The 24,229-nt window shown below is 44.9% G+C and overlaps 2 protein-coding genes across 9 annotated transcripts in view; one reads left to right on the top strand and one right to left on the bottom strand.

Annotated features, from left to right (window-relative positions):
• The window catches only part of KIF9 (kinesin family member 9), a 49,596-nt gene extending 41,034 nt beyond the window's left edge, over positions 1-8,562 (bottom strand). For 2 of the 6 annotated variants that reach the window (XM_047695369.1, XM_047695415.1), the window contains exons 1-4: positions 7,894-8,562; positions 7,103-7,344; positions 2,502-2,599; positions 907-1,072 (exon numbers count right to left, since the gene is read on the bottom strand). In XM_047695369.1, the coding sequence (XP_047551325.1) occupies positions 907-1,072; positions 2,502-2,599; positions 7,103-7,139 (301 nt within the window). In that variant the 5' untranslated portion in view covers positions 7,140-7,344; positions 7,894-8,562. Of the gene's footprint in view, positions 1-906; positions 1,073-2,501; positions 2,600-6,355; positions 6,469-7,102; positions 7,345-7,893 lie in introns of those variants that run through there. The other 4 variants (XM_047695389.1, XM_047695379.1, XM_047695398.1 and 1 more) reach the window with 4 other exon arrangements.
• A 44-nt stretch (positions 8,563-8,606) lies between these two features.
• The window catches only part of KLHL18 (kelch like family member 18), a 54,684-nt gene continuing 39,061 nt past the window's right edge, over positions 8,607-24,229 (top strand). For 2 of the 3 annotated variants that reach the window (XM_047695434.1, XM_047695426.1), the window contains exon 1: positions 8,607-8,924. In XM_047695434.1, the coding sequence (XP_047551390.1) occupies positions 8,796-8,924 (129 nt within the window). In that variant the 5' untranslated portion in view covers positions 8,607-8,795. Of the gene's footprint in view, positions 8,925-15,150; positions 15,256-24,229 lie in introns of all 3 variants that reach the window. The other variant, XM_047695444.1, reaches the window with a different exon arrangement.

The following is a 24,229-nucleotide window of genomic DNA, read 5'->3' as shown; positions in this document are numbered from 1 at the left end:
GAGCCGAAGGCAGCAGCTTAACCCACTGAGCCACCCAGGCGCCCAATAAACAGACTTTTAAACCAAAGACCTTAAACTTGCAGACAGGGGACATTCCAGTCACATGGACAAAGTTTACAAATGGTGATACATTCTTTCTAAAGATTTTCAAATCTTGGGGTGCCTGGGTGGATTAGTGGGATAAAGCCTCTGCCTTTGGCTCAGGTCATGATCCCAGGGTCCTGGGATGGAGCCTGGAATTGGGCTCTCTGCTCAGCAGGGAGCCTGCTTCCCCCTCCCTCTCTCTGCCTCTCTGCCTACTTGTGATCTCTGTTAAATAAATAAATAAAATCTTAAAAAAAAAAAAAGATTTTCAAATCTTCTTTTCAAGCATCTTAGACCGAACTAAATGGTAAAACCTTCTCAAAAAAGCTGCTTTTAATTTGTTAAGACAATCAAACTCCACTGCATTTTTTTTTTTTTGGTGCTATATGTAAAAACCCTATACTAGAATAAGAAGAGTAGACTGATTTTGCTGGTAGAATGAATGGAAGTAGCTCCGAGCAGGTAACCAAGAGAAAAGTATTTGGACTTAGTCAAATTCATAAGGACATTATCTTCCAAGCTAATATTTGAGAGATCTGAAACAGGATGATAGTTCAATCTCCATGACCTATAAAGAGCCACAGACTTTGAATCTTCCTATGAAGGTAGGATCCCAGGACTTTGGATCAAGTCATGCCCACAGTATCACCAAGCAAATAACTAGTTTTCCACCATAAGAAAATGGAGATAGACAAAGAAGCAAACAGGAGTTAGCATGTGAGGTTATCTTTTCTTTCATTCACCATAAAATACTTGCATCTCTTCCTCCAGCAAGGGTTCTGTGGGTTCTTATGTAAAACAACCGACAATTAACTAAATTACCATTGTATCCATCGAGGGCCTGAGCAACCAAGTCCTTTGCAACTGTCTCATAAACCAAGTCCTGGGAGGCATTGTGGAGAACTCCATCCAGCTTGAATGACCAGTCTGTCTGCTTGTTATTGACAACCCCTCTCTGAAGATCTTTTTTTAAGTGAATATCAATGCTCTAGGAAGAGAAGATGAGAGAGTATTTAGGAAACCGGTATGAAAAACTCACTGCTAGCTGAGGCCTAACCTGGAGAAAATAGAGGAAGTGAACTTTAGGAGGCACAGGGACTCCCACCAGTGGCCAATATTCCAGTGAGTTCTTGGGGATGGGAGAAGGAAGCGCCTGCAGGAAGATCACACAACCCTTAAGGTGGAAGGACCGGGAGACTAGAGCATGTCATAGTTTCAGGACTTGTCACCCTAGGTTACTGGGTGCTGTTTGCCTTGGTTCCCCCATCTATGATATTGGGTCAAGCACATTTATCCTATTTCTATTAACCAAGCTTTAGACACATTCACTAAGCACAGGGAGGCCTTGAATTAGGCCAGAGAGAAAAGTGGGCTTGGTGACAGATGCCTGGGCTTGAGCTATATCTCTTACATGCTGTGGGCCTTTGTAAGGAATGAAGAATTAACAGCCACAGAAAAGGCTCTTCTTGGTTTCTCATAGTTCCTCACTGGTGTTACAGCAAATCCAAGGTACCTACATACTTGTAACTAGCATATTTTTAGATGCACAGATTTCTTAAAAAAAAAAAAATTAGATGCACTATGGCAGAGCTGAGTTAGGAACCCATTGCTTTAGGTCAATGGTAAATTCCAAATATTCACTATGGGGACTTCTGACGTAAAGAGCCTCTTGTTGGAATTTTGTCCCAGCTGCCCTAATCCAGGAGCCAAGACACAGTCACATGCCGAAAAGGTAAGATCAAGAAAGAGAGGCTCGGTCCGTTCACACATTAAATGTTCTGTGTTTCCATGTTCGTTGAAACCATGCCCAGTGTGAGCTTTTTTTATGACTGCCAAGACTTGCAAAGCTTGGGGAGTTTGCCCTTGAATTCCTTCCTTAAAAAACATCTCAGTGCTGCCCAGAGTGGATTCACAGTTGTTTGCTGAATGAAAACACAGGATTCTCTCAACCTGTCCCAAGCCTGTCATGGACTTCAGAAAGATGGTCATGACAGTGTTAAAGGCATGGGGACGGATAACTCTTTCCAGTTATCTCAAGAAGAGTTTCTTCCACTGCTTTGGTAAGTTTAACAGTTATCAACTTAAGACATTCTACCTGGACCCCTCGGGAGATTATGTAATAGCAGATCTGATCACCAGAAAGTTTTATGAGTGTGCACAAATGTCAGCTTTTCTGTACAAGATACAAGGATGAAGGTAAACGTATTAAGCAAAAACATAATTAAAAATGGGTGTTTCAAGGGTTTCCTCATCAAAAGCGATTCAGGGGAGTGGTCTGGACTTGTTGGACTCTGGAGTCCATCTGAACTTTTGTCAATTCTGTCTTGGTCTTTACAGGCTGTTTGGAAACAGGGTCATGTTGTAGCAAGGGGGGGACAGAGGGACCAGGCCCATGACGGCAAGTGCGTTCCACTTACTTTGTTGTCATCTCCATATTTGATCATTTCGTGAGCAAAGTCGTCGGTGGGTTTGACACGGACAAATGCATGAACCTTTTTCCTAGTGCCCATTCTAGCTAAAAACGAAAAAACAGTGCAACTTTCAGTGGTCGTCATCAAATGACAATCAGTGGGGGAGGGGGGGTGGGTGCTATTGCTTACAAAGAAGAGTAAAACACAGTGACATGCAGTCCGTGTTTTCCTATCCTCAAGAGCCAGTTTTCCTTTTAACCCCCTAACCTGTCAGTGCTCTATTCAGGGACACTGCTCAACACACACGGGCACTTCCTGCTATAAAGGCTGACTCATCATTTTCCACCAATGGCCCCCTAAGAGACAGACACACAAGGCAAGAATGTTCCCTTGAGTGGCCTAATCTTAGATGCGTCTCCTAAAAATGTTCTGTAATGCAGTCCACTTACACTTTGCCTCATTCATTATATTTTCCTCTAAAATACTTAGGACGTGCATTTAAACTAATTCTCTTTTCTTCACTAGCATACATTACTGCAAATGCCACATCTCCTCCTCTACCTCCATGTGACTGACTTAGACCAGAAAAACAATTCCCTAGAAGTATATTTAATCTAGCCCATAATCAAATATTCTTTCTTCTCTGGCAGTCCATTGAGAAAAAAATCAGAGAGCCCTCTATCTCCTCTTCCTCTATCAAACCTAACTATATTTTCTTTCAGGTAGACACACTTACATTTGTATTTCTTTCTTTATACTACTGTGAATAATATGATGTGTAACAAAATGTTAAAATAAAATCTTGGGGTAGCTTCATGGAATAGGATGTAAGGTTATAGGCGTAAGGATTAGGGAGGCAGATTCAGGTAAGTGACCTTCCTACTATATAGAACTGTCCTATAAATGGAAAAAACTCAAGCAAAGTCAAGATGCCAGCTAACAGAGATGCCACCAAAGGGACTGTTGCATTGAGGGGAGAGTTAATTAATCTCTTAGATTCTGTCTAACTGAAGTATTTTATAAAAACATTTTTAAAGGGCGCCTGGGTGGCTCAGTTGTTAAGCGTCTGCCTTCAGCTCAGGTCATGATCCCAGAGTCCACGGATCAAGTCTCGCATCCGGGTCCCTGCTCAGCAGGAAGCCTCCTTCACCCACCCACTCCTCCTGCTTGTGCTCCCTTTCTTGCTGTGTCTCTCTGTGTCAAATAAATAAATTAAATCTTTAAAAAAAATTTTTTTTAAATCGAGGGCACCTGGGTGGCTCAGTTGGTCAAGGGTCCAACTCTTGGTTTCGGCTCAGGTCAAGATCTCAGGGTCGTGAGACGGAGCCCCACCACTGACTCCACTCTCAGGGAGGAATTTACTTGAAATTCTTTCCCTCTCCCTCTGCTCCTCCCTCTACTTGCATGCTTTCACTCTCTGTCAAATAAATAAATGAAATCTTTAAAAAATTTTTTTAAAAATTGAATTACACAACCAAATGATAATAAAATCTATTTCTTTTTTTTTTAAGATTTTATTTATTTATTTGACACAGCAATAGAGAGAGAGCACAAGTAGGCAGAACCATAGGCAGAGAGAGCCGGCTCTCCACCAAGCAGGGAGCCCTATGCGGGGCTCAATCCCAGAACCTGGGATTATGACCTGAGCCAAAGGCAGACGCTTAACTGACTGAGCCACCCAGATGCCCTTAAATCTCCTATTTCATCGGATATCAGTCTCATGGGTGAAATCACATGAGGCCCTCTCCTGGCAGTGACTGTGTAAGAATATTTAATACTAATTAGACAGAAAATTTTGGTTCCAGCATGGACACAGAGTGGAGAAGCAAAGACGGTTATTAAACAGAAGGAATGATTGTGCTATTTTTATTGCTTTGAGGGGAACTTAAAACTTAGCTTTTGAGGCACCTCTCATATACTGATGACAAATGATTAAATATTGAGAAAAAATATCAAGAGTCTAAGGAAAGCTAAGGAAAAATCAATCTCTAATCATCATCAATTGCATTAAATCTGGTTAAGAAATTCTAGAAAACAAGATGAAAGTCTATGAAAATATATTAAACTTCACTGTTTGAAACTACTGGGGAAATTAACATAATTTTAAGTTGTTCAAAGAGGAAACATTTCTAATTTTACGTTTAAGTTTTCCTAATATCGATCTAATTTTTTTTCTTTCCTTCTTTTTCAAATAATGTGAATATATCAAGTAGTCTATGGTCGTGTAGTCCTAACACTGGGCTCTCACATTTCGATAATTTTACTTTTATGGAACTATGCATATAAAGAAAGACTGTTAAAAACTCATTTAGAGTTCATGCTCCAAATGTACAAAACACACTTGGAATAGAGACAAGGCCCAAGAGTTTGGATGTGTGCTACATGGTATGCTTCTCTTCTGACCTCCCTCTCGGGCTTAAACCAGTTCAAGAAGAAAGGAGGCATTTACCACTAAAATAACCTGTACCTTCAAGGGGCAGGAAAGGGGAGTTGAAGCCAAAGAAATCTCCTGGGTATTTTTAGAAAACAAAACAAACACAAAAAACAACCAGCAAAGGATTTGTTGAATTCACGAGGAGTTAGCAAAACATGAGACACAGAAGAAGCTGATTCAATTTTATATTCAAATTGGAAAATAGCCAAAACATGGTGATTAAGGAAAAAATAGTTTGCTTGAACTATTGCAAAGAACTCTACAAATAAATAAAACTAATTGTTAAGACCTTTACTATAAAGAAAAAGTCATACATGACAGGGATTTCTTCTCTGAATTACAGTTAATTATTTCACTTTTTGTTTAAAAAGATTTTCACCTATTTATTTGAGAGAGAGAGAACACAGATGGGAGTTAGAGGGAGAAGCAGACTTCCCACTGAGCAGAGTCTGATGCGGGGCTTGATCCCAGGACCCTGAGATCATGACCTTAACCAAAAGCAGGTGCCCAACTGACTGAGTCACCCAGGTACCCCTAATTATTTCACTTTTTAAATGTATTATTTTTTAAATAGTTTGTTTATTTATTGGACAGACAGAGATCACAAGTAGGCAGAGAGGCAGGCAGAGAGAGAGGGGGAAGCAGGCTCCCCACTGAGCAGAGAGCCCAATGCGGGGCTCAATTCCAGGACCCTGGGATCACAACCTGAGCTGAAGGCAGGGGCTTTAACAGACTGAGCCACCCAGGTGCCCCTATTTCACTTTTTTTTTTAAAAAAAGCACATTAAATAAAGAATATATGTATAATCCAAGAGAGGTTCAATGAATCTTACCTGATAAAAAAGATTGCAGATTTAAAAAATATTAACGTCTCCCTATATTTCTAAATACAACTTGCAATGACCACTAAATCTAGTGGCTATTACAATTATGTTAATTGTTATCAATGGCATAACATAACATATCTCTACAGAAGCAATTAAATCGGCCCTCCCCTTTGTTCACAGTTTCAGTGATGACAACAAATGAAACTCCAAGCCCAGTTACAAGGTCTTCAGATGTCAAATCAAATAAGCAAACATGTCACTCTTATATTTGCCTACTGTAGACCTGTGTCCACTTACTACATTCCTCAAGTAATTATTTCATGGAAGCCTTTTCCCAGCCACTATGGGACCATTCAGACATTTTCATTTTTAGAAAATGGATCTGAAGAGTATTCAGGTGATCAAGGGTGCTGGCTTATCCAATTTCAGTCCTAAAATTTTCGTCTGCAAAATTGAGCTCAAAAAATACAAAGCCACAAATGGCTCTAATGTGGATCCCAAATTGAGGAAATAGAAGAGGAAAATCTCAACTCCATTTTGATCTAAGCTATTGGGAAGTTGAGAGTGGAGGAAGGTGTGCTTTGACACAAGCAAACTTACCCTCAGTTTCTAAAGCTCTGGGAACCACTGCTCACACCAGTCTGAGGGCCCGGCCTCCGGCCCTGGGTGCCTTCTGAATGGAACCAGCCCAGGTGGCAGGTGCCCAGGCCTCCCTCCTGGAAGCCCCCACCCACCCAGCACAAGAACAGCACAGGAAAGCTCAAGCACACCCTCCCCTTAGAGTGGGGCATGCAACTTGCCCACGCACATGCACATGCCCATGCAGTCCCCCTATTTTCCCAAGGCCCACCCCACACTCACATCCACAGCTCCAAGTATGTCAGGAGCTATATCCACCTAAGGCAAGCCTTCTCTATTTTATTTAAGATTTTCTTTTCTTTTTTTTTTTTAAAGGTTTTATTTATTTATTAGTCAGAGAGAGAGAAGGAGAGAGAGCACAGGCAGACAGGGTGGCAGGCAGAGGCAGAGAGACAAGCAGGCTCCCCGCTGAGCAAGGAGCCCGATGCGGGACTCGAATCCCAGGACGCTGGGATCATGACCTCAGGCGAAGGCAGCCGCTTAACCAACTGAGCCACCCAGGCGTCCCAAGATTTTATTTTCTTAAGTAATCTCTACACCCAACGTGTGGCTTGAACTCCCAGCCCCAAGATCAAGAGTCACATGTTCTAAGGACTGAGCCAGCCGGCATCCCCCCACCTGCTTCTGTCTTAACCCATCCTGTAAGGCTGCTGTCCAGCAGACACTCAACTCCCAGACATTTGAGACCCCATGCCATCTTGCACTTACTGAAATAATGCTTGTTACCATTCTTACGCTGCATCATTTGAGTGGGTTTCCGGTCCCAAATTAAATTACAAGTTGCTTGAGGGACAGAACTGTGCTTTAATCTCTTTTGAATCCCCCCTCAATGTCCAGAACAGTGCCCAGCACAGAGCAGGAACTCGAGAAATGGTGGTTGGTAGTGATGGTCATGGCTGGAAGTCAGAGGACGGCTGAATCTCCACCTGTGGGTCCATCTTCTGTCACTACTGAGAGAGTCCCAAGGGGCATATGTCACTCCCCTCCCAGGCCACCTCCAATCCCTGAGCCCACAGCCTTTCCAGGACACTTAGTTTCCAGGCACCACTTGCAAGAAGCCATATTCAGCCCCTCACCATGCCCTCTCTTTTAGCAGTGTCTCCCCCCTCCCCCCTCCCCCGCCGCCCCAGTACCTTGTGGGGAAAGTGTCTCTCTCACGGGCACCACCCTTAGATAGTTTTGGTGTAAATAAGTGAACCTCTGAGTGGTCACCAAGAGACCTCTCTGAAAGGCACGTGGTTTCCTTACTTGTTTTAAGGGTGGAAATGTACAGAATTGTTACCAAGCACCTCTGAAGGCTGGATAAAAGGAGAGGGAGCGTCTGCTGGGACGAGTCCCTAGCTTCCAGCGCTCCTGCCCAGACCAGGCGCTCTCAATACGGAACCCTCATAGTTGTCAGATCGGCGGCAGCATTTGAACCCCAAAACAACAGGGTCCAAGCGCACCCAGCCTCAATTCCAGGCAGATCGGGCCTCCTCCCTTTTCCTCACCCAACATACCAGACCCCTGCGTGGATTGTGGGTGGCAGTTGGCCTTGGGGCCATTCCTGTCCCTCTCTGGAGCGGTTTCCTCATCTGTAAAGCGAGAGGGTCGACCTGGAGATCCCGAAGCCCCCTCCAGTTCGAAAACTGACGAATACAGAAGGGTCCAGAAGACCTCTGGTCCCCCACTTCGCGCCCTCTCAACCTCGGCAGCGACGCAGAACCCTCGTGGGGCCAGGGAACGTTAGATTCGAAGACCCTAAGCCGGAGTCAGCCCGAAAGGGCGCCCACGATGCCGCGCCCCCTCCTCCGCTCGGGTTTCACAGATCAGCCTGGGGACTCCCGGGTGGAGCGGTCTTCGGATCCCGATCGCTGCCAGCCGCCTCGGCGTACACTCCCCTCTCCAGCCTGCTTCTCCCCACCCGGGCGGCGCGTGAATCCGTTCACTGCTCCGGAGGCAGTGGTCCTCCCGCCGCCCGACCGCTGCAGGTGCAGCGACTGCAAGCCGAATCTCGCCGCCGCAGAACTGTGTACATAGCCGCCATGGCAACGGATCGTTTCCGCAGATTCCGGAAGTACCTAGGTAGTGGCGGAAATGAAGTCCGCGGCCCTGGGTCGAGCTACGATATAGGTCAGGGCCGAATCGGAAAGACGGGTGATGGGACCGGTTAATCTAGAAAGACTGAGGCAGCTGCAGGCGTGAAAGCACAGTAGGGAAAGCGAGGGAACGAAGACTAGGCTTGCACCAGGAAACGGGGCAGCCGGGCTTCCGGCACAGAGCCGCCTGAGACTACGGCGGCCGGGCAGGCCCTTCTGCTCCAGCCCTGCGCTCCCGGCGGCGGTTCGCGCGAGCTCTCGCTCCGCCCCGTTTAGTATCGAGCCGGCCGGCCAGGCCTGCGCAGTCGCGGCGGCCGGGGAAGATGGTGGAGGACGGCGCGGAGGAGCTGGAGGACCTGGTGCACTTCTCCGTGTCCGAGTTGCCTAGTCGCGGCTACGGCGTCATGGAGGAGATCCGGCGGCAAGGGAAGCTGTGCGACGTGACGCTCAAGGTACCGAAGACTGGGCGGCGTGAGGCTGAGGGATAAGGAACCGAGTGGAGAGGAAAGAGGGGCGGAGGGTAGGGGAAGAGAGGAGGTCTAGTGGGCAGAGTGGTAGGGCTGGGAGATTGGAGAGAGACCGAGTAGGGGAGAGAGAGGTGCGGAGTATTAGAGAGGAATTGGGGCTGAGTGGGGAGACGGACAGGGACAGCCCCTCAGCCCTTAGAAAGACAGGCTGAGAGGTGTGTGGCTAAGGCCCTCGGGGTGGGAGACATTGGGGTACTCGCCTCGCTTTTCTGTCACACAGACGGGAGAAAATGAACTTGCAACCCCTCTGGAGAGGAGGGGGCGGTGGCCGCCTCTACATTCTGATGGGCACCCTCTCTTGTCACCGTAGACATTTCTTGGTGGTCCTCGAAGTTAGCTGTGCCGTTGTAAGGCGCAGCCTTCTCCTTAGCAGTCATTGCTTGTCCTTGATTGTTAGATTACTACTTTGTCTCTTAAGAGCTTTTAAAATCGGATCTGGACACCTTTTGAAGTGGGTATCTACTCTGCTCCCCACTGAAAGGTGCACCATCTCTACTACCTCCACAAAGGTCTCAGAGGATGGACTGGGTCCGCGTGGGGGAGAAGGATCCCTTAACCACCTGTTCCCTACTGGCATCCTGGACCCAAGAGCCAGACTTCCTCCCGTGCTTTGCATCCATTCCTGCTGGAGAGGCACGCAGCGCTGCTCCTTGGCCTAACCCTCTGAGCCCTCTGGAGCCCTCCACGTGGGAAGGGGCTGCTGTGAACTGTGCTCCCTGTTGGGCTTTGGCTGAAAGGCTCTCAGCATCTCTGCGGGACCACATGAAATATATATACACACATGCAGAGATCTTTTCACCCTGCTTATTTTCTACAGAATTAAGGAAACTTTTCTTCTTCCTATAGTTGAGTCAGACCTCTGGAGACAGGAGAGTAGAATGGTTAAGAGTGTGGAGATAGAAGAATTTGGATTAAAATCCTAGTGGTAACCTTGGGCAAGTTTCTTAATCTCTCTAAGCTTCAGTTTTCCAAATGTAAAAACCAGGATGATTCCTAATTCTCAGTATTAGTGTGAGGATTCAGTGAGAAAATGTGTAGTATTCTTTGCATGATGCCTCGCTTAAGTTTTTCATCCTCCGAAGGAGGTTGGTTTTGGGGGCGGAGCGGGGGGGTGAAGTGGCCTAAAGAGGGCAAAGGATCTTTGGTGGGGAGCCAAGGGGTTTGAGAAAAATGAACTGGACTAAAGGAGGCCGAGGAAGTAAATATAAACAGGAGATTTTTGTGCATGGTGATTACATGGTAGAAGATGTCAAGGCTACTAGAGGTTTGTAAGCAGAGGAACGATCTGGTCATGGCACTAACACTTGGGGTGAGTAGAGACTGGTGAAAAGCAGTAATGGGGAGAATTTGGGGGTTAAGAGTTAGGCTGTAAGGAAGAGGCAGGGAAAGTTTGTGAGACAAAGAGAAGCAAAAGGGTATGATAGAGGGGAATGGTTACAGATATTGCTACATAAATTGAAGCAGTGCCTTTTGCCTCTGCATTTCATGCAAATACAGAATAGAACAACCTTTAGCATAACAATGCTTGAATATTTTTTTCCATTACAATGCTTTTTGTTCATTCAAAGGAACAAGAAAATTATTAGAGGTAGTTCCAACCGAGATTGTTGGTCTCTCTCTCTTTCTCTCAGGATAGAGTCTTTCCTGAAACTTCTAATGTTTCCAGACTGTCTTCCGAATAAATAGGTACTGAAAAGTCAGTTGGAGCTTTTCGCTGTGGGATGGAATGTATTGACTAGTGGGCCTCCTCGCAGGGCAGTGCTTCTCAAGCTTTACCAAGTATTAGAATCACCTGGTGACCTGTTCACACACTGGTTGTTGGACCTTATCCGGGAATTTTTTATTCAGTACATCTGGCATGGGCCTGAGAATTTACATTTCTGACAAATTCCCCAGTGATGCTACTTCTGGCCTGGGGCCACATCCTTAGAGCCAAAACTGTAGGGTGATGGGCCTCCCCTTTTCAATGCAGTATGTTCAGAGTCCGTGGGCCTTCATTCAGGCTTCTGCCTGAGTGGAATAAGTTGGCTGTTCCCATTCTAGGAACCTTACGATGGGAGGGGGCTGGGGGCTCTTGCTTCTGTATGCAGACTTTCACTTAATCCCTCAATGTTGCCACTTCCTTGTCTTCAGTGGTTGGTTCCCTGGTTGCCCAAGTCTGGAGTCTCTGGTTCATCCTGTCCAAATGATAAACCTCCAGTCTTCTGCCAGGGTGGTGACCACTCCTGCCTGATTTCAGCCTCCCTTATGCTCACACCTCAGGAAACCTGACTCCAGCAGTTGAGGTTTGGAAGGGACTTGCCACGTGCAGCGCTCAGTGTTCTCCATGGAAGTCAGTCACTACTCACCTTCCAAAGTTTGGTGATATATTTGATCTGCTCTCTTCCAGCTGCTTTTTCCTTGGGAGCTTTGCTGTTCCTAAATTGTCAGTCAGAGAAGTGGTATAGCACGGACTCAAGCCAGACTGCCTGGGTTAGAATCCTGGCTCTGCCACTTATTGGCTGTGGAAACTTAGGCAAGTTCCTTAAACACTGGGGACTCAGTTCCTTCATCTGTAAAATGGGCGTCATCATCTACCTAATAAGAGTGTTAGGGATTCCATTAGTTAATGGACTTAAAACAATCATGGAGTAAATGCTCAGTTGCAGCGGATATTTATGAATAATGACATAATTATGAATAATAATGGTGGGGTTTCTAGAGAGAGAGGAAATAAGTGGGTATGTTCAACCTGCCATTTTGAATTTGTTTAGCTTCTGATGAATTCTGGGTGATGTTATCTAAACATAACATTCATTGTCTTAAGAGTATGCAGACCGCTGCTCTGCTCTAGTAGCCTACGTCCTACAGATGAGGACCCAAGCCCAAAGGAAGGGACTTGTTCAAAATCACAGATTGAGATAGGCAGAGCTAGGACTAGAGACTGGACTCCTGGTCTCTGTTCTCCTGGCCAAATGCCCTTCCTTGCTCTCCTGTTGCATCTTCTATCACTGGCAGTAATGGAACTGAATTCCAGCTGCTACCTGAATTAATTTACCCCAGGTCAGTTGTACTCACTGTTAACAACAGGTCATCTTTTCTCTCTCGTCGAGCTTTAGGGAGTGTCTGAAAGTTAGCGTTAGCAGGTATGATGTATTCTCAAAATTCACTGCCAACTCTCAAACCTTACTTAATTTTGTTTTTGGAAATATTTGAAATTTGAATTCCTTGCGCACCTGTTGGATACTTAAGAAGAGGCAGAACAGAAAGGGTATAATAATACTAGATTTTAAAAATCATATTCTATGTCTATGTTGACATGAATGTTTTTTTAAAAAACTGAAAACGGGGCACCTGGGTGGCTCAGTTGGTTAAGCAACTGCCTTTGGCTCAGGTCATGATCCCGGAGTCTCGGAATCGAGTCCCCACTTCAGGTTCCCAGCTCCACGGGGAGTCTACTTCTCCCTCTGACCTTCCCCTCTCTCATGCTCTCTCTCACTGTCCCTCTTTCAAATAAATAAATAAAAATCTTAAAAAACAGAACTGAAAATGATGAGCCCTCTCCCCAGAAAAATGCACATACTTAATATATATGCAAAATCTTGCATTCAAGCTTAAGAGCAATTTCCCTGAGGCCCGTTTCTGGCTCATGGGTTATGAATCCGGCTGAGTATCTTTTTCCTATCAGAAAAGGCCCATGGTCCGTCTACATGACAAATCATTTTCTCTTAAAGGTTAGGAGGGTAGCAGTGCAAGACTTCTGGGCAACCTATAACATCGGGCTTTGTCTGGGCAGAGAGGTTTGCTTCCACCTCAGCTCTCATCCCCTCTTCCCATCAGCCTGTTTCCTTTCCTTTCTTCTGGGCTGCCAGTTGCCCAATGCTCAGGCTTCATCTGTCAGGTTCACTGGGGTCCTGTGAGTTAGGCAGACTACCCAGATTCAGTGAATGTTCACAATTCGTTATTCATTTATAAGATCTAGACCCACCACTTGAACATTTTTCTGTTCTCCCCTCACCTCACATTCTCCTTTTTCTTTATTTGTGAGAGCAGAAGAGGGTCACCAAACCTGCATATTATTCACTGACCCATAAGCTTAGGAGAGAAGCTTCCTTCTCTCTCATTGCTTGATTGCTCGCGCTCTCTCTGTTCTGCAGCCACTAATGAACTTCACCAATAAGCTGGCATTGGCCTTCTAGCATTTTCCCAAGGCCCCTGCTAAGGTTTTGAACACAGATCTGATAATTTGTCCTCCAGAAAGAAATGCCTTTTCCATGGGTAAAAGGCATAGTATTAGAATATTTTCCTTTGACCCACTAAATCCAGGTACACAATTCTCATTGAGACCGGCTTCAAGAGCCACACACTAGAGTCTGGAATCTTGCCTCATTTGCTCTCACACTGATTCGGTGATGAAAGAGTGTGGAAAAGGCTATCAGGAAGTGAAGTAAGGACTTGTTGATACATGCCATTTTGATGTTCTGTGTAGTATAGTGAGTTACACAGGTTTAATTATAGAGCTGAGAGAATCCTACGAAAAGGAGCCATAGAGGTCCTCTATCAAAGCCATTCATTTTAGAGATTAAAAAACCCTGAGGCTTAGAGATATTAAGGGATTGCCCAAGGGACAAAGCTTTATTATCTGGGATCCAGCCTAGCTGTTGGTGGAAGGAATGCTTTTGCATCCTCTTCCCATTACTCACCTGCCTTGCTGATGTTAGGAAGCAGAGCAGGGAACACACGCCATCCGCGTGTCATTTTCAAGAATGGAGGACAGTGATGTCTATGTCCTGATGCAACACCATTGCTCTATTTCAGGAGAGAGGAAAGATGCAGGCTTTATCGGCTAGTCTTTTGCACATTTGAATTCTGGACTCTCTTGATTTTGAAATGGCACGACATTGGAAAACTTATGCTTCTGAGTATTATTCATTCCTGGTGTTTTCTACTGACTTTCCCCAAGCATTTGTGTTCATTTCCAGCCTTGCCTTTTCTTAGTGAACAGTTAGAACCGAGCAGAAGGATATGCTTCTTGAGAGCAGAGGTGCACTTAGGTATGAAGGCATATTCATCGAAAAGTCGGTTTTGCTTTCTTCCTCAAGTTATGTTGTAGTTCATGCTGTTACGTTTGGACGCCAATCAGAGGAGGAGAGAGCTTGCCACTGCGTGATGTGTGGGTAGTGAAAGGGAGTTGGAGGCATCCTGGAAAATCAGTTACCACCGAAGCAGCATACAGGGGGTTCACTCTGAGGCTTCTGCGTAAATTTAAGAAGCCTGTGTTTGGGGATGCTTCTCACAGAGGGCGGTTCCTTTACAGTTTTGTACAGGAGACTCCATTGTTTGCCTCTTGGCCACACCTAGTTCAGCTTAGAGGCAGGTTGACGGCAGATGAGATCACATTTTTCTAAAGATGTGTTCTTAGCCCCTTCTAAATTTCAAGCCTGGCGTCTCCCATCCTACTTTGGATTTGTGGAGTGTTGGCATTACTGTTGCCTCTTTGTTATAAGCCAGCCAGTTTCCCCAGTTTAGGAAGGCCTCTTCCACACGAACAGCTGACCCCTTCAGCACTTGTTTCCAGCTGGGGAGAAGAGAGTGAACCAAGATGTGTGAACCAGGAGTTGGCAAGCATTTTCTGTAAAGAACCAGATAGTAAATATTTTAGGATTTGTGGGTCATACAGATTCAGTTGCAACCGCTCAACTCTGATGTCGTGGCACCCAAGCGGCCGTACAGAACACATACATGAATGGGTATGGCTCTGTCCCATTAAAACTTGATGTACGAAAACAGGTATAGGCCAAACCCGTTGGCTGTGGCTGGCGGACCCCTGTTGTATAGAAATATGGCCTCTGTCAAGTTTAAGGCCTTGGAAGTAGGTTACACTTGCCTTATGGCCCCGGTATACCTTCTGTCGTTCCCACACAGCATCTAGCAGTCAGAAGCGTCTCTTATTAAAGAGTGCAGATGAACCAGAAGTGAAGAACTATCTCTTTCCAGCTCACTGCAGGTGATCATGGGACTGTCCTGGTTGGTGACTGTGAATAACTGACATAGGAGAAGTTAATGGTAAATTTTGCATCTCATCTTTGAAAGTCTTGTAGCTCTGCTAGAGCTTGAAGCAGACTGTTTCCGAAGCATTAACTAAAGACACCGTGCTCCCTTTCTGTCTCAGTTGAAGCTGAGGATGCTTAGCTGCTTGCAGAATGGCAGGCCAGAGGAGACCGTGTTGGCTCCTGTGTTCCAGTGGACCTGACCGGCTGTGTTCAGGGCCGTGAAGGTAAGGGCCAGAGTTGGGGCTTCTGGCAGGCAAAGTAGATAGTTCACCTATGGTCCAGTACATCTGGGCAGAGTGTGCTGCATATCTGACCAGAACACAAAAACGCTTTTCAAAAAAACAAGCTCAAGAATAGATATTTGTATATATTCATAGCAGAATTGCTCACAGTAGCCAAAAGATGGAAGTAACACAAGGTGTACCACCAGTTAACTGGATAAACAAAATGTACTCTATTTTTTTGAAAGGCATACAGTGGAATATTATGCAGCCTTAAAATGAAAGAAATTCGGGGCGCCCAGCTGGCTTAGTCGGTAGAGGGGCATTGACCTGTATCTCAGAATCATGAGTTCAAACCACACATTGGGTGTGGAGCCTCCTTGATTAAAAAAAAAAGAAAGAAAGAAAGAAAGAAATTCTGACACCTGTTCCAATGTAGGTGAACCTTAAAAACTTTATGCTGAGTGAAATAAGTCTGTCATAAAGGGACAGACACTCTATGATTCCACTTAAAGGAAGTAACCAGAGTACACAAAGAGAGTAGAATGGCAGTTACTCAGGGACTGGGAGGTAAAGGGAATGGAGAGTTAGTGTTTAATGGGGACAGGGTTTTAGTTTGGGAAGATGAAAAAGTTCTGGAGACAGATGGTCGGGATGGTCGCACAACAACGTGTATGTACTTAATGTCACCGAACTGTATGCTGAAAAATGGGTAAAATGGTAAATTTTGTTATGTGTATGTTACCACAACTTTTTAAAAAGCTGATAAGCTCAAGAAGGGCAAGTGGGATTGCTTATAGTGCTGTGATTGCAGAGACCCTGAAAGCAGAAGCTGACTCTGTGTTCAAACCCACTGATGAGAAACACGGGACACTAAGGAATAACCTTCCCTGTTCTTTCACTCTCATAGTGTGCTGCCTCAGCTCTCGGGAGCCAGATTTTATCAGCTCAGCCCTGTAGCTACTCTTCCAATGGTCACTTAAAAGGAATCGATTTCTAGGAGAGACATATTTAAATGACGTACGCGTGTTGTAAGCTTATTTTTTCTGTGCCAATTTGTAAAGTCTAAGTGTCCCATAACCTTGACAGAGCTGTCCTGAGGACCAGTGAAATATACTATGCTGACCTGTCTTGCAAGTAAAGGTTTGTTGGCATAGTCTCTAAATTACAAATGGCTTTCACATCTATGTTGTCTTGCTTATTTTGCTCCTAAATACTAGACCTACATTTCATTTGTCCTGTTGATCCTTATGCTAATTAATGTCTCAAATGAAGGCTCTTTCCCTCCTAAACCATCGCTTTTGTTGACTTTGTGCCTGGATGGCATACGATCCATATAGGCAGGATTGAAACTCTGGAATCAGCTTTGGCTCATCCTCTCTCTTTCCTGTGTATTTTGTGTCATTTATCACAACGACAATGACATAATTATTTTCCGGAGTTCGTGAAGAGAATGCAGGATTTCACCTGGACTTTTCCTAGGAGACATGGTGCTAATGGCCAGAGCTAGAGAGGGCAGTTGTGGCTTGTTCTTGAAGTCACTTCTGTTTGCACCACAGAGAGAATCAGAGGTGAGAGATTTGTCAGGTGAGCAGGAAGTAGACCTGGGCTGCTCAGCTCTTGGTGGTTTAAAAGATGCTCATACTCATGTTGGGGATAGCTTGTCTTCTTTCCCCTGTCCGTAGGCTATCCCTTTAAGTGAGCAGGGTTTCTGGGGAGAGCTGCTGGGCTGTGGAAGTGCCAGAGCAGCAGGTGCGGGCTGGTTTTCGGAAGGATTAAAGGAAAGACTGCTGATTTAACTGCATCTCTGATTATTCTAAGCTGCTCACAGAGATCGGTCACTGCGTCACTGCATCTGGGAGACAGATGTAAGAGAGAGAAGCTTAAGCCTGTCCTGTTGGAGCTGACCGCTGCTCTTTGGTTGACTTTTCTAGGACCCCCGGTCCTGTTCTTGATATTCAGGATCCTCCTAACCTCGCCCCTCTCTCTTCTCCCCTAGTTGCCCACAGACTCCTCCAGCTGGCTGTGTCTTCACGACCCGTGGTCTCCAACTCCCGAGCCGTGGCTCTAGCGTTCTCTGGCTTGGAGGATCGCTCACCTCTACCAGCAGTCTTACCCGTGCTCCAAAACTGCTTTCATTTCCATTTTTTTCCTCAGAAGTAAAGAAATGGCCAGACACTCCTTCCTCTCTTCCGCTGAGGCGCTTTGCGTTGTGTCTGTTCAGCCTTGTCTTGTGGTCACAAGCCACACACCTGTCTGCTTCTAGGAAGCACAGACCTGAGCCATCTTCTTTCTTTCGTGCTACCCTGTTACAGTGGGGTGTGGTGTGAAATCCCATCTCTCGAGGAATCTTCTCATATCCCTCCCGGTGCACTCAATCCTTCCCTCTTCCTGTAGACCTTGACCCTTCGTTCCTTAGAGTATCGTTCTTTGAGTATCATCCTTACGGCCCATTTGGAATGCAGGCTCTCTGGCCCCGCATCAGACCTATCGAACCACAATCTGGTGACTCTTGAACCCTCTGCACTTGAAGATTTGAGAAGCATTGCCTTCATGCTTTGCACCTACTCCCCTTACCTTACTGAACAGTGTGGAAGTGCTCGCTTATTCACTCTTGCTGTCCAGATGTCCATCTCCTGCGGCCTGTGAAGCGTCCATTATCCAGCACAGTTCTTGGCGTGTTTTAGGTGCTCAAAAGTGTTTGCTGTGTTGCCCGAAAGGGCCCCTGGTATTATGTTTGAGATGCTCCTTCAGTCAGCCTGTTAATGAAGTGCATAACTTCACTAGCTTTGCTAGGTGCATTAGGCACCCTGCTGTGGAGTGGGCATCGGGACCCTATCTTTGGCATTTCCAGATTGATCAGTGGGGGAGATGGATGCCCATATTTGAATATGAGAGGCAGTGTATGATCCATCCTGTAACCGTACCAGAGGCCTAAGGGAACACCAAAGGAATGGAAGTTATTTCCAGTTCATAGGATTTGTGATGGTTGCACTGAGAGGATGGTGTCTGATTGGTGCCTGGAAGGATGAATAGGACTTTGACAAACAGAAACTGTGGGAGGAGGCATTCCTGGCTGGGGTAAGCCTGTTCTCGGGCCCAGACGTGAAAGTGCACAGACAGGATGTTTCTTGAACAAGTAAGAGATTGAGATGGAAAGTGTGATTGGGGAGGTGGGCGAGTGTAGACTGAACTTGAATTCTCATGATGTGGAGTCTAGACTGGTAGGGAACATCTGTAAATCACATGCTGCTGGTATAGCTCATACGTGTGGTTTCTGTGGACTCTGTCCTCCTGTCTCCCTCTCTCCTTGCATTCTATCTTGCTGGACATGGGCGGGAGGCAGGGGGTGCATTTGGGAAGGATAGGAAGGTCTGCATGTTTTAGCTGGCTCTTGACTGGCTCGGTATGAGACCATGGCCCACGTCTTTTTTTAGTCCTAGCTGGTCAGCCACTTCCTCCCTCACCCCCTTCCGGAGTCACTTACCCAGTGGGGCCCCCTAAAAGCAGAGAGATCTAAAGCTCCATCAATAGAGGGTTCCACACGGTGTGCTTTAAAATGCCATCAAAACTCCAGACTGAACCCAGTGTGTTTTATTATACTTGCTGTCTGGTTCTCAGTCCCATGGGTTTGTGAGATTAATCATTTATGCTTTTGGTGGAATGGACTAGCTTCCCTCTGCCCACGTTGTGGACTGTGGGCAGGCCATCCAGCATTCAAGATGAAAGGATGCTCCACTTTCCTTATATGCCAGCTTGTTGGAAATGCACCTGAACAAGGCTACCATGGTGTGGCTTGTTTATTTCTTCTGCTGTTGGGAATACACTGTCAGCCTGGATGCCAGGTCCTCCTCAAGTCGTCCCTAAGCCTTACCATCTTTTTCTTGAGCCTCTTCAGCTAACCCAATTTCCAGATAAGGTTAGATAGTCACCCTCTTGATGTGTGTCTTTTTCCCACCAGTTCAATCAGTCCCGAGCCAGAAGATCAAAGTTAAAAAGAAGAGATGAAACTCATCAGAAGTTTTATTATATGTTTGTATCTCAGATGAAAGACTGAGAGCTATCCCTTAGATGAAATGGGTTCTAGGATTCATTAAGTACCCATGCAATGAGGCACTGTGTTAAGTACTTTATTTCTGTGGGGAAAAAACACATTCTGGAGGGGGAGACCTTCTTTAGGGACAACATAATTTATGCTACAATGTATGCTGGAGGCTTGTACCAGGAGCTACGGGATGGAGAGCAGACTGCCTAGGAGTCTGGGAAGTCCCTCAGAAGAGGGAGCATTTGAGCTGGATACTCATGAATGAGCAGAAAAATAAGGGATAAGGATCCAAGTAGAGGAAATAGGGTGATGTAGGGGAATTGCAAACAACCGAGAAGAAAGACATGATGGCAGATGAAACTGGTTGGGGTAGATGGAACCAGTTTAGGATTTGACTCTGACTTGTAAGCAGTGGGGAGCCCAACAAAATGGGGACTGACATAACAGACTCAATTATATTTTGGGTTGATTCATTCAGAAATTTGATTCATTCAACAAATACTACGTGTTCATTGCTAGACTATCCCAGGAAACACACAAAGATTGCTCCATTGGTGGAACTCGTGTGTTAGTAAGATAATTAAGTTACGTCGGTCTGGCACCATTGACACTTGTCAAGGTTACAGGTGACCTCCACATCCAGAAGACCTCCACAATACAGAACTATTCTGTAACCATGAAGATTTTCCTTGTGCTGCCCCTTTATAGTCACACCCATCCCCCTCCCACCCTCCATCCCTTGTCTCTGGTAGCCACTAATTTGTTCTCCATCTCTCACTTCAAGAATGCTATATAAGGGACCCCTGGGTGGCTCAGTTGGTTGGACGACTGCCTTCGGCTCAGGTCATGATCCCGGAGTCCCGGGATCGAGTCCCACATCGGGCTCCCAGCTCCATGGGGAGTCTGCTTCTCCCTCTGACCTTCTCCTCGCTCATGCTCTCTCACTGCCTCTCTCTCAAATAAATAAATAAAATCTTTAAAAAAAAAAAAAAGAATGCTATATAAATGGAATTATAAAGTATGTGATCTTTCGAGATGGGCTTTCTGTACTCAGCAGAATGCCTTTGAGAGCATTCTCAGAGTTGTTAAATGTATTGATAGTTTTTTCCTTAATGTTTCCAACTAGTATGCTGGGATATGGATGTACCACATTTTGTTTAATCGTTTAAGACATTCAGGTTCCTTCCAGTCTGGGGCTACAAATAAGACTGCTATGAATATTCATTTATTTGATTTTGCATGAAGATAGGTTTTCATTTTCTCTGGGATAGATGCCCAAGAGCACAATTGCTGGGTCATCCGGTGAATTGATTTTTAGTTGTTTTTGTTTTTAAGATTTTATTTATTTATTTGAGAGAGAAAGCACGAGTGGGAGGGGCAGAGGGAGAGGAGGAGAGAGAGAATCTTAAGCAGACTCCATGCTGAGTGCAGAGCCCAACACAGGTCTCAATCCCACAACCAGGAGATCCTGACTGAGCCGAAACCAAGAGTCCGAGACTTAACCGGCTGTGCCACCCAGGCACCCCTGATTTTTAGTTTTAGCAGACATTGCCAAACTGGTTTCCAGAACTGCTGTACCATTTTACATTCTTATCAGCATGTATGAATACAATGGTTAATTTTATGGATCGAGTTGACTAGGCACTGGTTCCCAGTTGTTTGGTCAAACACCAGTCTGGATGTTGCTTGTGAAGGTATTTTTAAGATGTGGTTAACATTTAAATTAGTATATTTAGGTTACCTTCCATAGGGCGCCTGGGTGGCTCAGTGGGTTAAGCCTCTGCCTTCGGCTCAGGTCATGATCTCAGAGCCCTGGGATCGAGCCCCACATCGGGCTCTCTGCTCAGCGGGGAGCCTGCTTCCTCCTCTCTCTCTCTGCCTGCCTCTCTGCCTACTTGTGATCTCTGTCTGTCAAATAAATAAATAAATCTTTAGATTACCTTCCATAATGTGGTGGGCCTCATATAATTTTTGAAGGCCTCACCCCCCAAAATTGAGGTGTCCTGAAGAAGAAACAATTCTTTGAGATTATAACAGGGACACCCTGTCTAATTTTCCCACTTGGGGGGCCTGCCCTGCAGATTTCAGACTCTAGAATACAACATCAAATCTTATCTGAATCTCCATCTGTCAACCCACCCTATAGATTTCAGACTTGCCAGCCCCCCTTAATTGTGTGAGCCTATTCCTTAAAACCAGCCTCCCTGTCCCTCCTTCCCTCCTTTCTCTCGCTCCCTCTCCATATGTGTACACACATACCACTTCTGTTTCTTGGGAGAACCCTGACTAATACAATGTTCTACATCCTCCCCAGCAACTGCTGTCGCTACTGTTTTTTTCTGTTTTAGCCATTTTGGCTACAACAGATTTGGCTACAAACAGCCATTTTCTGTTTGTAGCCAAACCTGTAGTGATATCTAATTAGGATTTTAAGTTGCCTTTCCCTAATGGGTAGTGTTGTTGAACATTGCATGTGTTTGTTATTTGCCATCTGGATATCCTTTTTAATGAAATGTCTTTTCCTGTCTTTTGCCCATTTTCTCATTGGATTGTTTTTCTTTGTTTACTATTGAATTTTCAGAGTTCTTTATATATTATGGATAGAAGTCCTTTGCCAGATGGACTCATATTTGGCAAATATGTCAAAAATATACTACTAACTAGTATCAAGTCCTGTTATTAAATAGTATTGTTTGCAAGTAATAGTGCAAATTTACAAGTATAATTTGCAAATAATACTTTTGTTTTTATTTTATTTATTTTTTTAAAAGATTTTTTATTTCTTTATTTGACAGACAGAGATCACAAGTAGGCAGAGAGGCAGGCAGAGAGAGAGGGAAGCAGGCTGCCTGCTGAGCAGAGAGCCTGATATGGGGCATGATCCCAGGGCCCTGGGATCATGACCTGAGCTGAAGGCAGAAGCTTTAACCCACTGAACCACCCAGGCGCCCCATTTTTGTTTTTATTTCATCACACACCTCTCAGAGTGTATATTGGGAGGATTTCTACAGTAGCCTGGTCTACCATTGTGATGAATCTGGGAATCTGCTGCCCATTCAGTTCTGGGGAAGCCTGTTCCTGCCATTCAGAAAGCATACTCTTTGCTGATCCTCTGTCCTTAGATTCTTGCAGAGAAAGGACAGGGATCCAAGATCTGAGCTCTTGAGATTCTGCTGAGTGCCTTTTTAATTTAAAAGACCTTTTCATTTCTATCATTTAATCTTGAAAAAAAAAATCTTTTTTTTTTTTTTTGAAAAAAAGATTTTCTTAAGGTCAATATAATTCTCCCCATTTCACAGCAGACAAAGTTGAAACCCAAAGAAACCAGGCTTGTATTTAATTTGAAAATAAAATATAATTATTTATTTTGCAAGTTTGCAAATATTTCTCCTAGTTTGTGAATTGTCTTTTAATTCTCTCTTTTTTTTTTTTTAAAGATTTTATTTATTTATTTGACAGACAGAGATCACAAGTAGGCAGAGAGGCAGGCAGAGAGAGAGAGAGAGAGAGAAGATGAAGCAGGCTCCCTGTGGAGCAGACAGCCCGATGCGGGGCTCGATTCCAGGACCCTGGGATCATGACCTGGGCCGAAGGCAGAGGCTTTAACCCACTGAGCCACCGAGGCGCCCCTCTCTTTTTTTTTTTTTAAAGATTTTATTTCTTTATTTGACAGACAGAGATCACAAGCAGGCAGAGAGGCAGGCAGAGAGAGAGGTGGAGGCAGGCTCCCTGCGGAGCAGAGAGCCCGATGCGGGGCTCGATCCCAGGACCCTCGGATCATGACCTGAGCTGAAGGCAGAGGCTTTACCTACTGAGCCACCCAGGCACCCCTGTCTTTTAATTCTCTTAACAGGATCTTTCACTGAGCAGTTTTTAAATTGTGATTTAGTCTAATTGATCAAATCTTTCTTTATGGACTATAGTTTTGGTTTCATATCAGAACTCTTTACCATGCCCTGGGTCTTAAAGATTTTCTCCAGTGTTTTCTTTTAAAAGTTCTATATTTTTTTTCCCCAGATTTATTTATTATGAGAGAGAGAAAGAGCGTGCACGGGCACGTGCGTGGGTGGAAGAGGGGCAAAGGGAGAGAATCCTCCTGCAGATTCCACACTGAGCGCCCAGAGCCTGAGGCAGGCCCCAGTTCCACAACCCTGAGATCATGACTTGAGCCAAAAATCAACCTACTGAACCACCCAGGTGCCCCTAAAAACTCTATATTTTTAAGTTTTACATTTAAAAATCTGTGATCCATATCGAGTTAATTTTTATATAAACGGGTGTAAGTTGAAGTCTTTCTTTTGCCTGTGGATATGCAGTCGCTCCAGTCCTATTTACGCAAAAGACTTCCCTTTCTTCCATTTGAGGTACAGATGCTTTTGTACCTTTGTCAAAAATCAGTTGGCCATACTCGTGTGGGGCTACTTCTGGGTTCTTGGTTCTGTTCCTCTGGTCAAGGTCTGTATCCCTTTACCAGTACCACGCAGTTTTGCATATTCTGGCTGTAGTAAATCTTGAAATGGGGAGACTGATTACTCTCACTTTATTCTTCCATTACACTATTTAAATAATAATAATAATATATTAATATATAATGTATATAATTATATACATAATATATATGTATAATATTATTATTACTATTTTACCTTTTAAACCATTTTTAAGTGTATAATTCATTTGTCATAATGATGGCAGCAAGCTGGGTCCAGGGACTCAGAGGATGGATGGAAATCCAATGCAAGCCAGCAGGAGGTAAAAGCAGAATTTATTGCAGGTATAGAGCAAGTGCAGGTACAGATAGAGTGTCTGGGAGACTCGTTTGTATGGGGTCTGGGAGTTTTTTATTGAAGAAGGTGGTCTGGTGTATGTGTCCCCTCAGGCATCTAGGAACTGATTGGAACAAGGATGGGGGCTCAGATGCTGTTCCTTGGA

Source organism: Lutra lutra, chromosome 1, assembly GCF_902655055.1.
Source record: "Lutra lutra chromosome 1, mLutLut1.2, whole genome shotgun sequence".
Taxonomy (NCBI): domain Eukaryota; kingdom Metazoa; phylum Chordata; class Mammalia; order Carnivora; family Mustelidae; genus Lutra; species Lutra lutra.
This window is presented reverse-complemented; position numbering and strand designations above follow the sequence as displayed.